The 14,393-nt window shown below is 37.5% G+C and overlaps 1 protein-coding gene across 1 annotated transcript; it reads left to right on the plus strand.

The window, feature by feature from the left end:
* The first annotated feature begins 1,231 nt into the window (after positions 1–1,231).
* On the plus strand, positions 1,232–12,910 carry cdk8 (cyclin-dependent kinase 8). Its single transcript, XM_015401936.1, has 13 exons — positions 1,232–1,672; positions 4,807–4,882; positions 4,960–5,070; positions 7,414–7,554; positions 7,867–7,924; positions 8,020–8,151; positions 8,241–8,384; positions 9,407–9,476; positions 9,602–9,674; positions 9,742–9,839; positions 9,967–10,045; positions 11,528–11,686; positions 11,923–12,910. The coding sequence occupies exons 1-13, from the start codon at positions 1,545–1,547 to the stop codon at positions 12,046–12,048; spliced, it is 1,395 nt and encodes a 464-aa protein (XP_015257422.1). The 5' UTR covers positions 1,232–1,544; the 3' UTR covers positions 12,049–12,910.
* The last annotated feature ends 1,483 nt before the right edge of the window (positions 12,911–14,393 follow it).

Raw genomic sequence — 14,393 nt, forward strand, 5'->3', positions numbered from 1 at the left:
TGCTACTGTAAGAAAATCTGAGATCTAATTTCAAATGAAGTTCTGATAAAGGTTCCGTTTTAAGTTTTATTTATATAGCACATTTACACAACAACAACAGCAGCATTGACCAAAATGCTATTGAGAGGTGTAAAAAAGCACCAGCGAGTACAAAATTAGAAATAAAGACAACCCCTGCCCCCAACTTCCTCATGCTGTACGTTAAGTGTCCGTAAAGTATTTTTAAATTTGACTTAAATCCCTCTTACATAGAGCTGCTCCAGAGCTCAATAACTGTTTACAAATTTGCTCATCTAAACAAGAATAATCTACACTGTCTCTCATTTGTAACTATTATCTATTAATAACTGCACCTTATTTTCTTTCTAGCAAATTATTTATCTTCTCCTTTACAGCTTTTAATTAACTTTTATAAATTATATCTAATGTGTAAATCAGATGTCTTCTGTCTACATGTTTTTGCCGCTGTCATTTCATTAATAAAAAACTCGGACAGTTTATTCCATAATTAACCTTATATGCTTGATCACCTCTATGTACCAGCCTGGACCTTGGTAGGACTGAAAGCAAGTGATTATTTGTTTTAAGGGTTGTAGAAAGGGTTGCAGGAAATCAGACAGATACTCTGACGCATGATCATTCCGTGATAAGTCAACAAAAAAGAAGTAACACCTTTTCTGAGATAAGCAATCTGACTTGCAGCTATAATTAGACTCAAAGATTTTTTTGTCTAAGTAAAAATTGTATAAATCATGTAACCTCTTGGATTCTTCTTGGATTTATTGGTGGTTGGCAACAAGCAAAACAATGACAAAATTTTAGTACCATTATTTGCCACTTATTGGTATGCAGTGTGGTTTGTGATGGACTATCTACCTAATCAACATATATATAATTTCTAAGGAAAAAAAAACAAAAAAACAATATAAATATATATATATAAATATATATATATATATATATATATATATATATATATATATATATATATATATATACCCTCTCTATAATCAAATTCTATGAAATATTTTAGTTATTTCCACCCTCAAAAGAATAAAATTCAATTTATAGATCGTTTTAAAGCTTAGAGATAAAAAATTTAAGAACTGTTTAGGACTTGAACGAACCTAGTAAGTGATCCGGATCCCGGAGAAGAGCCAGGATTCCCACCACCACAAAAGGGCTGTCTTTACGACATTTTGCGACACTGCCGTGCATGAATACGCCGTCGTTACAAAGTGAAGTGCGTCTCTTTGGAGCAGATACCGGTTGAGAGAAACGCAGCAGCAAGAGAGAGGAAAAAAATTATCCGGGCTCGTTTCTCCCTGGACCAACTCCGTTCACCGCGCATCCCTCCGCCGGAACGTTAAATTCACCCCGACAGCTCGATGTGGAAACGGGGTTAGAAGAAGAAAGGGCCACGCTGGGGAAGGTAACCAGCTGAAATAGCAAACCGAGCTCGTTGGAGGAGCACAGTTGCCTCCCAAAGCGACGCTTTAAGAAAGGAAGGAGAGCAAACACTTTAGCCCGGAACAGTGGTGAAAATGGACTATGACTTTAAAGTGAAGCTCACCGGCGAAAGAGAGCGAGTCGAGGACCTATTCGAGTACGAAGGATGCAAAGTGGGACGGGGCACTTACGGACATGTATACAAGGCGAAGAGAAAAGATGGGTGAGTTTGATGAGCTGCAGGCCTCCAGCCAGCCAGCCAGCACCCCTCCCTCCCTACCTACCTCCCTCTCCCAAATACATTTAAATGACTTCTCTCATTTTGCTCCCATCAAAGGGAGCCGACATTCATACGTCATTGCAAAATGACTGCACGTGGACTAATTTATGCGAAAGTGACAGTATTTCCATGATGGGCAGGCTTTTGTTTTTATTATATTAGTTTGTGACCATTAGGGATTCGTCAGGTGCATGACACCGGATGACTTTATTAGTAAATGTTTTGTTAAATAGGATAAATTCATCCTAATATACATATATTTTCTGTAGATGTGAACCAGGATGAGGTTTTAACAGGGAGTTAACATTATAAATTGGGCATAGATGTTTGCTTGTCAAGATAAAAATATTAAATCCACATGGATTTCCCCCCCCCCCGTTACCATTAAGTTCCCTAATGTCTGCTAAAATGAGCCCTTTAATAAATAGTTTTAACTCTTAAAATCTTTCTTTTTTTTTTTTTTAAAGGAAATAGAAAACATTTTTCTGTTCTTTGGTATGCAAATTAGTCTTCTCTTGACTGGTTATCAAATGTTTGTCAAATTTTCTGCTAATTTGTTTGTAGACAAAACTGTAGAAAAAATGTTTATTTTAAATAACTAAATATTGTGACGTAACATTTTGAATGCACTGATCAATTTTTATGCTATTTGTTGTTAATGTTTTCTATTCTAAATATACAACTTGACAATAAATTGAAATGGTTTAATCTGGAGAGAAAATATAGAAATGTGACGTTTTGTAACAATTGTAACCCTGGGAACTGAAGAAATGATAAAAATCACATTATATTATAAGAATAGGAGTCAGTGGCATGCATTATGACTGTTATGTGACACAAACTGCTTTGGTGTAAAATGCCCATTTAAGACTTAAACTAAATTAATATATAAAGAGCATAGAATTAACCTTTATATTATTGTATGTGGATCCACACAAAGTTATGTAGCAATGAAAGAAAAAAACACTAAAATGTTTGTGAACTCTTTAGGGGTTAAAACAATAAAGTATGATTTATTAAGTAAGATTTATTTTAGTTAAATAGGAAAAAGAAAAAAAATGATGATCCCCTTCTAATAAAACAGGATATTTATTTCTGAAGTGATCTTATCTATAATATTTTCATCTGTATGTGCATGTCTAAGCAAATATTTATTATTTAAAATTGCTACATTAATTAGAAGGACTTATTTATTGCACTGAAAGTCTTTCTCTTTAAAGAGAAACACATGAATAACCAGCGGTTATTGGAGCCATTCAACAATCTGCAACATGTATGATCTAAAAAAGCCCAGCCATTTTTCAAGTTTGTCATGAGACCCTAAAGCTCCATCTCCCTTGATGCAGTAAAATAATTAATTTAGGAGATGCAGAAGTCAAATATTTCTAACATGTATTTTCTCCTTTGTTATTTAAACATATTTTTAAAGCTTAAAACTCTGGTATATTTCCATTATGTTCCATTCTTTTTTTTTCTCTTGAGACACAGTTACTCTGGCACTGCATGCTGGGGTAAATTGATAAAGTAAAAAAGGAGGTGAATGAACTCTTACTGTGGTCATCAAATTGTCCTAAAACATTTAGATAGTAGAATCTGCAGTTGCTCAGTTTGTTTTTCACAACAGAAGCCAAACTTGAAAATTTTTGTTTTATATAAAGTCTTTTTTTTTCTGTTTGTAACCTTAACATTTCAGAAACAATTTTGATTTGGTGTTAATGCATTGTTTAGCTATGTTCATCCTTTAGCTTTTAAATTTAATTTGTATATTAAAAGTAATTGTTGAAGTTTCAAATGCAAATGTTATAATCCCTGCAAATAACTGTGCTTTTCACCGAAGGAATTTGTTAGTGGCCCCTCTAATTTCAATTTACAATCTATTTATATTCATCCTTACTTTGTTTGGTGTAAGATTGTGAAATGAAGGGAAAATAATGGCTTCGACATTGCTAACCAATTATATATAACCTAGAACGTGTTTATACTAGTTTTTAAAAAGCTAGATTGCTCAAGCTGATTCAGATTTGATTGAGGCGGGTAAAACTATAGCAAAAGATTTTTTTAAATTGGAATTAGATCCGGACCTTGACGTCCTGATGTAGGAATGAGCTCAGATTCAGACCGTTTGATTTTAGCTCTGATATAGTTTAATCAAATTGTCCTGTTTGGAGGTAAACGTTTGCCCACTATAAAGTCTCCTTCTCTATTTTTCTTTATCAACTCTGATCATCTTTTAATAGCTATTAACATTCTGAAAACGTTAAAAAACATCCACTGGACTTTTTCTATTGAATCGAAAATGCTTCCTGGATGGGGAGCAAAACGTCTTCAAACTTGGAAACAAAGTCCATTGTTTTTTAACTTTTTTGGAATGACTATGACCTGGAATGACTGAGAATCTTCACCAGCAAACATCTGGTAACATATTTCTCACTGATGAGTTTGTTAAAATTAAAATCTTGTTTCTTTCCACTTCCTAACAATCCACCATTATAACCAATTAAAATCTGTACCTGGACTTTTAGCCTCTTGTTTTTCTAAATGAAACCCTTGATGGTTTGAATCAAAACAGGCTTATTCTAGATGCGGTTTAATAACTTTGCATTTCTCTTGAGAGAAGAACAAACATGAGCAAGCAGGCCCATTCTAACAGACTGCTCTGTGGTACCAACAGGAACCATTAAACAAAAGTGTTTAAAGATGTTTGGGCTGCTGCTGTTTATGAGGCTCAGAGAGAGAAGTAATTCTACCAGTTTTAGCCGAAACTGGAGAAGTTACAGTGCTTAGGTTTTTGAGATGATCCAATCACATGTGAGACGGCCCTCTTGCTCCGTTTGTCCCTCGCCAGCTGCCAGACAGAGCCTGTTTCCTCTCCCCTTCTTATTGTTTAAACTCTCAGAGGTGAGCTTGATTACACAAAATGTGGAGGTAATGCAGCTTGGGCTCCTCTCCTCAGTCCCTGTGCCAGCTGCTGCTGAGTGGCCTTGTCCTTCATCCCTGTTTGTCTGTGGGGGACCCTCTCAAGGGGCCAGCAGTCTGCTCTGGTGTTGATCTTGCTCTGCCTCTCTCTGTATTTGTAGGAAGGATGATAAAGACTACGCCCTCAAGCAGATTGAAGGCACCGGTATCTCCATGTCAGCCTGCAGAGAGATTGCAGTAAGATTGGCTTTTTTTTGTTTTTGTTTGACCCCATGAGAAATGGCTCATAAAAGTCCCGGGTTCTTGTCTTGCAGCTTCTGCGGGAGCTGAAGCACCCTAACGTGATTTCACTGCAGAAGGTTTTCCTGTCGCACGCCGACCGCAAAGTGTGGCTGCTTTTCGACTACGCAGAACACGACCTTTGGGTAAACATATCTACATAAACTGGAGCCCAGCGTTCTGTTAAGCCTGATGACTCGGCCTGTTGGGACTATCATGTTGTGCGCTGCTTTTCCACACTCTTGCTAATCTAATGTCTTAATATCATTGCATTAGGCCTACTAGATCGCAGAAGATCTAAATATTGAGATAGTGATATTGGTGGCAAGATTTGCCTATTTCCCCTTTCTGTTCTCTCATCTGTGCCTCCTATAATCTCTTACATTAAAGGGGAATGCTGTTTTTTTTTGTTTTTTTTTTTTGGGCCCTTGATTTTACGTTATTACATCATGTTCTACTCATCCATATGAGTTTTGTGTCATTTGGAGCCGTTCTGAAGATATTCTGTCAGGTTATATCCAAGTAACGTCTTCCTATGGGCAACGACTTGAAGGCACAAACTAAACTGTTGATAATTTATTCTTTATGGTACTCCAGCATTCATAACGTAGGCGAATCACTGTCCCCCAGATATCCGCGGTTATATTTTTTATATTTATATGTTTTAAAAACGAAGCGACGCGCGCATGCAGACTGGAGTCGTAACAGGAAGCCCGGGCCACAGGCGGCTACGCTCTACCCCTTCTATTCATTCGGCTAGCAAATCTGAATCCTTCAATTCCATTTGGAGAGTGAGATCATCTGTGGTAGTAGCACTAGACATCTTCCAGGCATGTGAGTAAAACTAGCAGCAGTTCAGCGGACAAGAAGAATGAATGTAGCCGGCGCGCGCGGAAGACGTCATACACGTACCGCTTTGTTTTTAAAAGATATAAATATAAAAAAATATAACTGCAGATGTCTAGGGGACAGTGATTCGCCTACATGTTATGAATGCTGGCGTACCATAAAGAATAAATCATGAACAGTTTAGTTTGTGCCTTCAAGTCGTTGCCCATAGGAAGACGTTACTTGGATATAACAATATCTTCGGAATAGCTCCAACTGACACAAGACTCATATGGGTGAGTAGAACATGTAATAACATAAAATCAAGGGCCAAATGTAAAAAAAATAAATAAATAAAAAATGGCGTTCCCCTTTAAGCATTTTGATCAATGCAAATTGTTTCTATTGTGAACATCTGCTGCTTTCAAACTGTCCAACAAGCTAAATTTTACACTAGCTTATAAAATGCAGCTTCACAGCACTAGGAATACATTAGCCAACAGCTATTGTGCAGCCTTAGATTGTTTCCATCCTCTCTTCCTTCTTTCCTCTGTAATTTTTCCCCCTATTTTTCTTTCCCCGCCCTTCATGTTTTCAAGCTTTCCATCACTCATTCATTCTTTGCCCCCTTTCTGTCCTTTTTTTTCCTTATCCACATCCTTTTCCTGTCACTTTTGTTCTGCTTTTCAAACTGGTTCCATTTCTTCCTCCATCCTTTTTTCCTTCCTACTTCATACTGCCCGATTTCCATCTTTTCTTTGCTGCTTGTTTTCTCCATCATTCCTTTCATTCTTTCCCCTTCCTACTTTTCTTGTTTTTTCTTTCCAGCTTAATCTTTCTTTCCATTAGCCTTCTTTATTTGCTTTTTACCTTCCTTACCACCTTACCTTCCCTGCCTCCTTTTCTGTCTTTCCTTTTCTTTTGCTCCTTCAATCTCTGTAACCTTCATTACATCCCCTATACCATGCTTCCTTTGTTCTTTTCTTTCTTGTCTTCCCTTTTTTACTTGTTTACTTTGTCCCTCTCTTGCTTCCTTCATTTCTTCATTCTTTCTTTTAATCCTTCCTTCTCCCCTTTCATCGTTTTTCTTTCATCTCTTTTTCTTATCGCCGTATTCCATTGCTTTTTTCTCTCCCTCTCATTTTCCTAATTCCTTCTATCTCTAACCGTCATACCTTTAAGCTTTCTCCTCTTTTCCCCTTTGTGCTTTTTGCCGGTTTTATATTTGAAGCCTGACAGCAATAGATATAATTTCAGTAAATCTTAAGTGGATTTGTGTATTTAAAAAATGAATTAAGAACTCATCCAGTTTGATTCTGGGATGCACAGAGTTAGAACATGAAGATTTCAGACCATTTTCCAATCAATAGATGTAATTGGATGGATATTCCTGCCAAACCTCAATGAATCCAAGATGCGCTCCACATTATAGACTGCAGCTACGACTGGCAAACAATCAGAGCGGAGTTAAATACCACAGAGCTGCATCGCTTACAAAACCCTTTGAAAGCAGTGGAATCACATGGCACAAATATCCGCTGCCCATCTTTCCTGCAGCTAGCTTAATGTTTGTAATTTAGAACGCCAAGAAAGCCATGTTTTGTTTTTTTAAACCAAATGTCAATGTATGCTACATCAACTATTATCTTGTCTTCGCCCAGCACATTATTAAGTTTCACAGAGCGTCCAAGGCCAATAAGAAGCCACTTCAGCTGCCGAGAGGAATGGTGAAGTCTTTGCTCTACCAGATTCTGGATGGCATCCATTACCTCCATGCCAACTGGGTGCTCCACAGAGACCTGGTAAGAAAAGAGGGGGACGTGGGCTGTTGGGAGGAAAAAGGTGGCTTAGCCGGTGGACAAAGTGGTTATTAATTTCCATAAATAAAAGTGAAATGTAAGTTATGTAAGTTAAATGTAAGTTAAATTTTATGCTTTTTTTTTTTTTTTTATAACGGCCTCATATCTCTGTGACAATAGAAAATCGTGTGAAACAGTGTTGTGCAAGAGATTCATCTGTCCACTAGAGGGCAGCAGTAAACAGTTATAATTGCTGATATTAAATCAGACTAGACTTCAAAAAAATATTCATATTTTTTAATCACTGCATTGCAGAAACCAGCAAACATTTTAGTGATGGGAGAAGGACCTGAAAGGGGACGAGTAAAGATTGGTATGTATCGGGTCAAAATGTTTACATTCATTTTTGCTTGCTTCGCCTTTATTGACTTAAATTCTTTCTTCTTTTTCTTTTTTTTTTTTTTGCAGCGGACATGGGGTTTGCTCGTCTCTTCAATTCACCGCTGAAGCCTTTAGCTGATCTCGACCCTGTGGTGGTCACCTTCTGGTACAGAGCCCCTGAACTGCTGCTGGGAGCTCGGCATTATACCAAAGCCATCGGTAAAGCTTTGTGCTGTCCTCTTCTTGCGCATGCAAACTTGTTGTTTGGAGGAGAACTTAGGTTGGTGTCTGCTCTGCTATGCTTACAGACATCTGGGCGATCGGCTGCATTTTTGCGGAGCTGCTTACGTCTGAGCCCATATTCCACTGTCGTCAGGAAGACATCAAGACCAGCAACCCTTACCACCATGACCAGTTGGACCGAATCTTTAACGTTATGGGGTTCCCTGCTGGTGAGACTCCTTTGCCACCCTCAGAGGAAAATGATCCAGTAGAATATTATTATGCTGCTATTAAACCACTTGCTTTAGTTGTGGCGTTTCTTTTTCTGCAGAGTAGATATGATGAAGTCTTCTGTGTTTTCCATTCTTGGCAAAGGCTTGTTATTTCCTTAGGCTTTACTTGTTCTGTCTCTAGATGGATGAATGTGGTCTCTGGGCTCTGAACATCAATCCACAGGCTCTGCACATGATGCCAAGTCACAAACAGAAACATTTGCTGGCAGGGATACATTTGGACCAATATTTTCCAGTTCATCTAACCTCATCCGTTCTCCCCCTATTTGTTAACTCTGCTGCTCTTTCAATTTAATTCACCGGTTTGTTTGAAGGTTCCTCTTTGAATCAACATTGAAACGTTTTTTTAACGTTATTTAAGGGTTTTCTGTTTCTCTATTAGTACAATATATAGAAGAATATATATCCATTCTTCAGATTATTGCTCCATCCTGTCATCCATCCATCCATTGCATTATTTGTCCCTACTTTTTAATTGTCCATCTTATTTTATTTTTATTAAACTTTATTTAACCAGAAAAAAATCCCATTCAGGTTAGAAGCCTCTTTTTCAAGGGAGTTCTGGCCAAGAGGCAGCAAAGTGACATACTAAACAGAAATGCATTTTATGCAAGTACATAAAAAACATATCAAGTAAAACAAGAACAGATAATTGAAGCCATTTCAAATTCTTTCATTTTCAACTTAAAAGCATTTTTGGATAAAAACTCAGTTAATTTCTAGTTTCTTTGCCTCTGGTGACATAGAAATATGTTAAGCTCTTCTGTTAATTAAATGAGAGCTAGTTGCTGTATAAGTTTACATATTCATTTTTAAATCTAATCATAAGGTGGTCATTAAAAGATGAGTCATTAATCTTTGTGTTACATCTATCTCTCTGAGTGAAAGGGTGTTTTTCGCTCTCATCTCTTAGGAGCAAAGTTGTAGCAAATCTTTAGTTTTCTTTTTTCGTTTGACAGATAAAGACTGGGAGGACATCAAAAAGATGCCAGAGCACTCCACGCTGATGAAAGATTTTAGAAGGAACACGTGAGTTTGCAAGAAATGCTTCTTCAATCCAACATCTAAAACAAATCTGACAAAAGCAAGGTTTGTTTTTCTAATCTAAGCTTACATTAGGAATAATTTTTGCGTTTTACTTCTTTTCTTTATAGATACACAAACTGCAGCCTTATAAAGTACATGGAAAAACATAAAGTGAAACCAGACAGTAAAGCATTCCACTTGGTGAGTCTTAAACTAATCTGCTCCATTGTGATTCTGTTTCACTCTAAAATTATGCTTTTCATTACAGCTGCAGAAACTGTTAACCATGGACCCCATCCGGAGAATCACTTCTGAGCAGGCGATGCAGGACCCCTACTTTTTAGAAGAACCTCTTCCAACCTCTGAGTGAGCTAAAGCACACATCTATCCTCAGCCTCAGACCTCCTGAATGGGTCTCCCGGCTAATTTGATCTGAGTCATGGGAATAAACGCATCAAAATGACAGTTTTCTTTGCACTTTTTTTTGTTCTAGTGTTTTTGCAGGCTGTCAGATTCCTTATCCCAAGAGAGAGTTCCTGACAGAGGAGGAGCCAGAGGACAAAGGAGACAAAGTAAAATCTATTTCCTATATTGAAAATTAATTTATTTTGTTTTCAGTGTCTTACAAATCTTGAATTCATATTTTTATTTTTTTTATTCCACCATTTTTGTCTAAATTTTGTTGGATATTTATTTAAATGTGGTGTACCTATATGTTCACTGTAGTTATTTTGATGCTCCTACATTGAATCCATTAATAAACCACCTCAGCTACTAAGTTATTAGAGTCTACCTGTGTGTAGTTTTATCCCAGTGTAATTTCAGTTGTTCTGTGAGGCCTCGGAAATTTATTAGAGGACCTAAGTTAACAAACGAAAAAAGGCTGAGAAACACAGCAGTCAGGTCAGGTTGATGGTTTGCTTAGGGTTAAATCCACCTACAGTCAGATATTAATCTGAGAGGCAACCAACATCCCCATGGGGACTTTGAAAGAGCCGCAGAGATCCACAGTAGGGCTGAACAATTTTAGGAAAATTTTAATTGCAACTATTTTAAACCAGTATTTCTAGTGCAATTTCATTTCAATATTCCTTTGTATTAACAACAAGATCTTTAACTCCAGGGTTTGGGTTTTTTCATGACCTCGAAACCTTGCTTGTCAAGAGTCCATTGTTGCAAGACTTTACTGTAATGTTTGTGTGAAAAAAAGCTCAGTTCTACTTGCATACATTAATCTGTGTGTTAGCTGCAATTCTCGCCTCCCGTCATGTGGTAGCAATCCCACTTTAAGCATATTACTGCCACCTAAATGGCTTGTAGTGAGAAATGTACTTTTGTTAAATGTAATGTGACATAAATGCCATTTGAAAATTGGGTTTTACATTTTATATATATATATATATATATATATATATATATATATATATATATATATATATATATATATATANTCACAAACACACACGTACTGCAGTCAAATTGTGTTGTGGCAAGGGGAAGGCCACAACATTTAGGTGCTGCGTTTCAATAAAATCAAGCTAAAGTTTTTTCTGGCCTGTGTGCAAAAAGCTGTGTGGGCAAAAAATAAAATATAACTGACACTGCAAATTACAGTAAATATCATCCTCATAGTGATACATGATCGGAATATGCATCAGGCTGTACAGTTGGTCTTCTGGTGGGGACAATGAAGCTGGTCAGAGTTTATTGGAAGATGGAAGGATGGAAGCACAAAAGAACAGTTGGATAGGACCCTAAACATACAGACCTACTGTACAATTTTATATATTTAAGCTCAGACTACAATCCCAAGTAAAGATCTGTAAAGACTTGAACATTTCTGTTAATACGAGCTGCATCCAATGTGCTGAACTGAACTAGAAGTCTGTTGGAGACGTACAGAACTATGAAACACTGTGCAGCTCTAGTTATTAGTTTCTATTCATGAAAAAACAACTGGAAAAATCCCAACTGTGCTGTTAATGTGACCAACTGTCCAAAGATTAGATGTTCTCTCTTTTCCAACCATTTAGAAAAACTTGTTTGTTTTTTAGAAAAACCAGCAGCAGCAACAGGGAAACAACCACACAAACGGGGCAGGCCACACCGGTAACCCTGACAACAGCCACGCCCAGGGCCCGCCTCTAAAGAAAGTGCGGGTTGTCCCACCCACCACTACCTCAGGTGGCCTCATAATGACCTCCGACTACCAGGTGAGTCCGTCTGTCATTCTGCAGCTCCTTAGCCCCCCCATACAAGAATTCTTCCCTCACTGGGAAAAATTACCTTTCAGATTAAACATTGAGGAAGTGTTGTCTTTTTCTTTTTTTTTACTATGCAAATATATGGAAATAAAATTAAAAAAAAAAGCCACCCTTGGAAACTGTCATGAAAGACATTTCAGAGAACCAAATGTTGCTTGACATTTCAGTTTTCTTTCTTTCTGCAGCGTTCAAATCCACATGCTGCCTACCAGAACCCTGGACCTAGCACATCACTGCCCCAAAGCAGCATGGGATACTCCTCTACCTCCCAACAGCCACCCCAGTACTCCCATCAAACCCACCGCTACTGATACAACCCTTCCTGCACTTAAACAAATGCATTTCTATCATACCTACACACACGACTCTTGCCACGCCTGCCTGAACGAATGTACTGAGGGATGTGGGGGGAATCTTCCCATCAACCAATCAACTGAACCAACCCCACAGAGGGCGCTATATCTGCAGCAATCCGTCGTCGGCAAACTCGACCTGATCCAGAAAACATGCATACTGCAAATCTGTTTTAGAAACACAGCATAGAGCCTGATTCATGAAACAAAAAAAAAAAAAACAGGATGAGGGGAAAATGAAAGGAAATATGATTGAATCCAGCCTGTGTTATTCATACATAACACAAAACAACCAACAGTCTCTTGTGTCATCTCCTCCCCTCTGCGACTAACCCTCTCCCATCCTATTCACCTCCTCCTGTAAGAGCCTGGATGAACCTGAAAGCTGCTATGTGACTGCCAGCCTGGACAGATTCCCAGCCCGTTGGTCCTCCTCTCCATGTGTCCGTTTATGTGAGGGCTGAATTAAGCTGCTGGGAAGCATGCTGGGTGGATGCAGATCTCCTGCATCTGTTGAGTGAATTTTTTTTTTTCTTTTCATTTTTATTTCTATAAGAGGACAAAAAAAAAGACAAGATTTTAGTAGTTTATAATTTAATCTGTTATCATTGTTTTGTTTTCATGGCAAGAGCAGCTTGCCTAAGCCAAGCATTCTGCCGCTGCAAGCTGTGGGTAAAAGCCTTAGATTTACATGAGGGCAAAATCAACCAATGGCTTGGAGGAAGGCCGATGGAACATGCATTTTACTGTAATGTACTGAAATCTTTTACATGACTCAAATATCCTGACAATAAAAGTGGAAACATTAAATTTGGTGATTTTTATTTTTTATTTCTCTCTGATGATGTCGCTGCCCGGTCTGTTGGTTTTTTTAAACCGCTATATCTACCGAGGATTACAGTTGTGATGTACAGTTTCCACTTTTGGATCCTAATGTAAAGAGACGTCTGTGAGGCATTTGAATTTTGGGATCACTTTCCCTGGTTTAAATTTCTCTATAACTTTATCCCCGTTTTCTTTGACTTTGGAGCTCTTGCTCCAAACTATGGGATATCTGTCAATAAAAACGTATGCAGTGATGTCAGACTTTGTAAATGATAGCTAAGATCTTCAGCTTCAGATCTTAATTTGTGAGAATACATGTTAGAAAGTTACAACTTTGCAACAATTAGATCACAAATTTAGGAATACAGATTTACCAGTTGCAAATTTGTGTATGAATCACAATTCTATGATTGCAAATGCCAAACTTTTGAATAAGAACCACAAATTTACTATTAAAACAACAATTCAGTTTGTTTATATAGTGCCAATTCACAACCCATGTCATCTCAAGGCACTTTACAGAGACAATTCAACCAGATCATTACAGACTGAATCAGAGTTTTCTATCTAAGGAAAAACCAGCTGATCGCATCGACTCATTGACTCAAAGGCGATCACTCACACCAAGCATGCTTGTTGCGACAGTGAAAAGGAAAAACTTGCTTTTAACAGGAAAAAAAACCTCCAGCTGAACCAGGCTCAGTGTGAGCAGCCATCTGCCGAGGCCGACTAGGGTTCAAGGAGACGGAAGCAGAGATACAAAAGGCAACTCTCAACCAGCTCCACAGGCGGCCCTGTCCAGTTTAAATGAAAAAGTTCAAATCTCAAAATTAATGAATAGGAATCACAAATTTCAGGGTTAGAATTCAAAAATATCTAAATACAGATCACAAATATATGAAAACGAAACACATTTATGTGCCATTCCAGTACAACTCACAAATCTGTATATAAATCACAAAATTTTAAATGATCTTACATTTACTAGTGTGAATACATTTCACAAAAATTTATTCTTACACAAAAAAAAAATAATTCTTATTTGTGGGTGGTAAAGTGCTGCAAAGTTGTAACTTTCTAACTTGCATTAATTGTTTTTTTTCCTACAGATGATGTAATGTTAAATGTATTTATTAGATGACAAGGAACAGATTCTAACTTTACTGACATCAACTTCCATTTACAAATTCAGGCATCCAAGCATTCATTTTTATTGACCCTTATTTTACCCCATATAATCCACTTTGATAAGAGGATCTTGCGTACTTTCGCATGCAATATCAAACAAAAATCAACACCCTTAGTTTAATCTGACTGGCTAGACTGTTGGAAGACTGTATCCTAGATTGTCTGGATTAACATATTATGGTGGAGTGCCTTTTTAAGCATGTCAAATTTGATTTAAACTGATGGGAAGGGGATGAGAAAACATTTTTAAAATGAGTTATAACAGGATATTTTTTTTTTTCGTTTCGACA

The sequence above is a fragment of the Cyprinodon variegatus genome, unplaced genomic scaffold, assembly GCF_000732505.1.
Source record: "Cyprinodon variegatus isolate N-32 unplaced genomic scaffold, C_variegatus-1.0 Scaffold1273, whole genome shotgun sequence".
Taxonomy (NCBI): domain Eukaryota; kingdom Metazoa; phylum Chordata; class Actinopteri; order Cyprinodontiformes; family Cyprinodontidae; genus Cyprinodon; species Cyprinodon variegatus.

Excerpts from the sequence above, each read along its gene's own strand:
- cdk8 (XM_015401936.1), top strand. The coding sequence starts at position 1,545 with ATGGACTATGACTTTAAAGTGAAGCTCACCGGCGAAAGAGAGCGAGTC. Across the intron at positions 5,071-7,413 it reads ACGCAGAACACGACCTTTGG|CACATTATTAAGTTTCACAG; the intron begins GTAAACATATCT and ends GTCTTCGCCCAG. Across the intron at positions 7,555-7,866 it reads GGGTGCTCCACAGAGACCTG|AAACCAGCAAACATTTTAGT; the intron begins GTAAGAAAAGAG and ends ACTGCATTGCAG.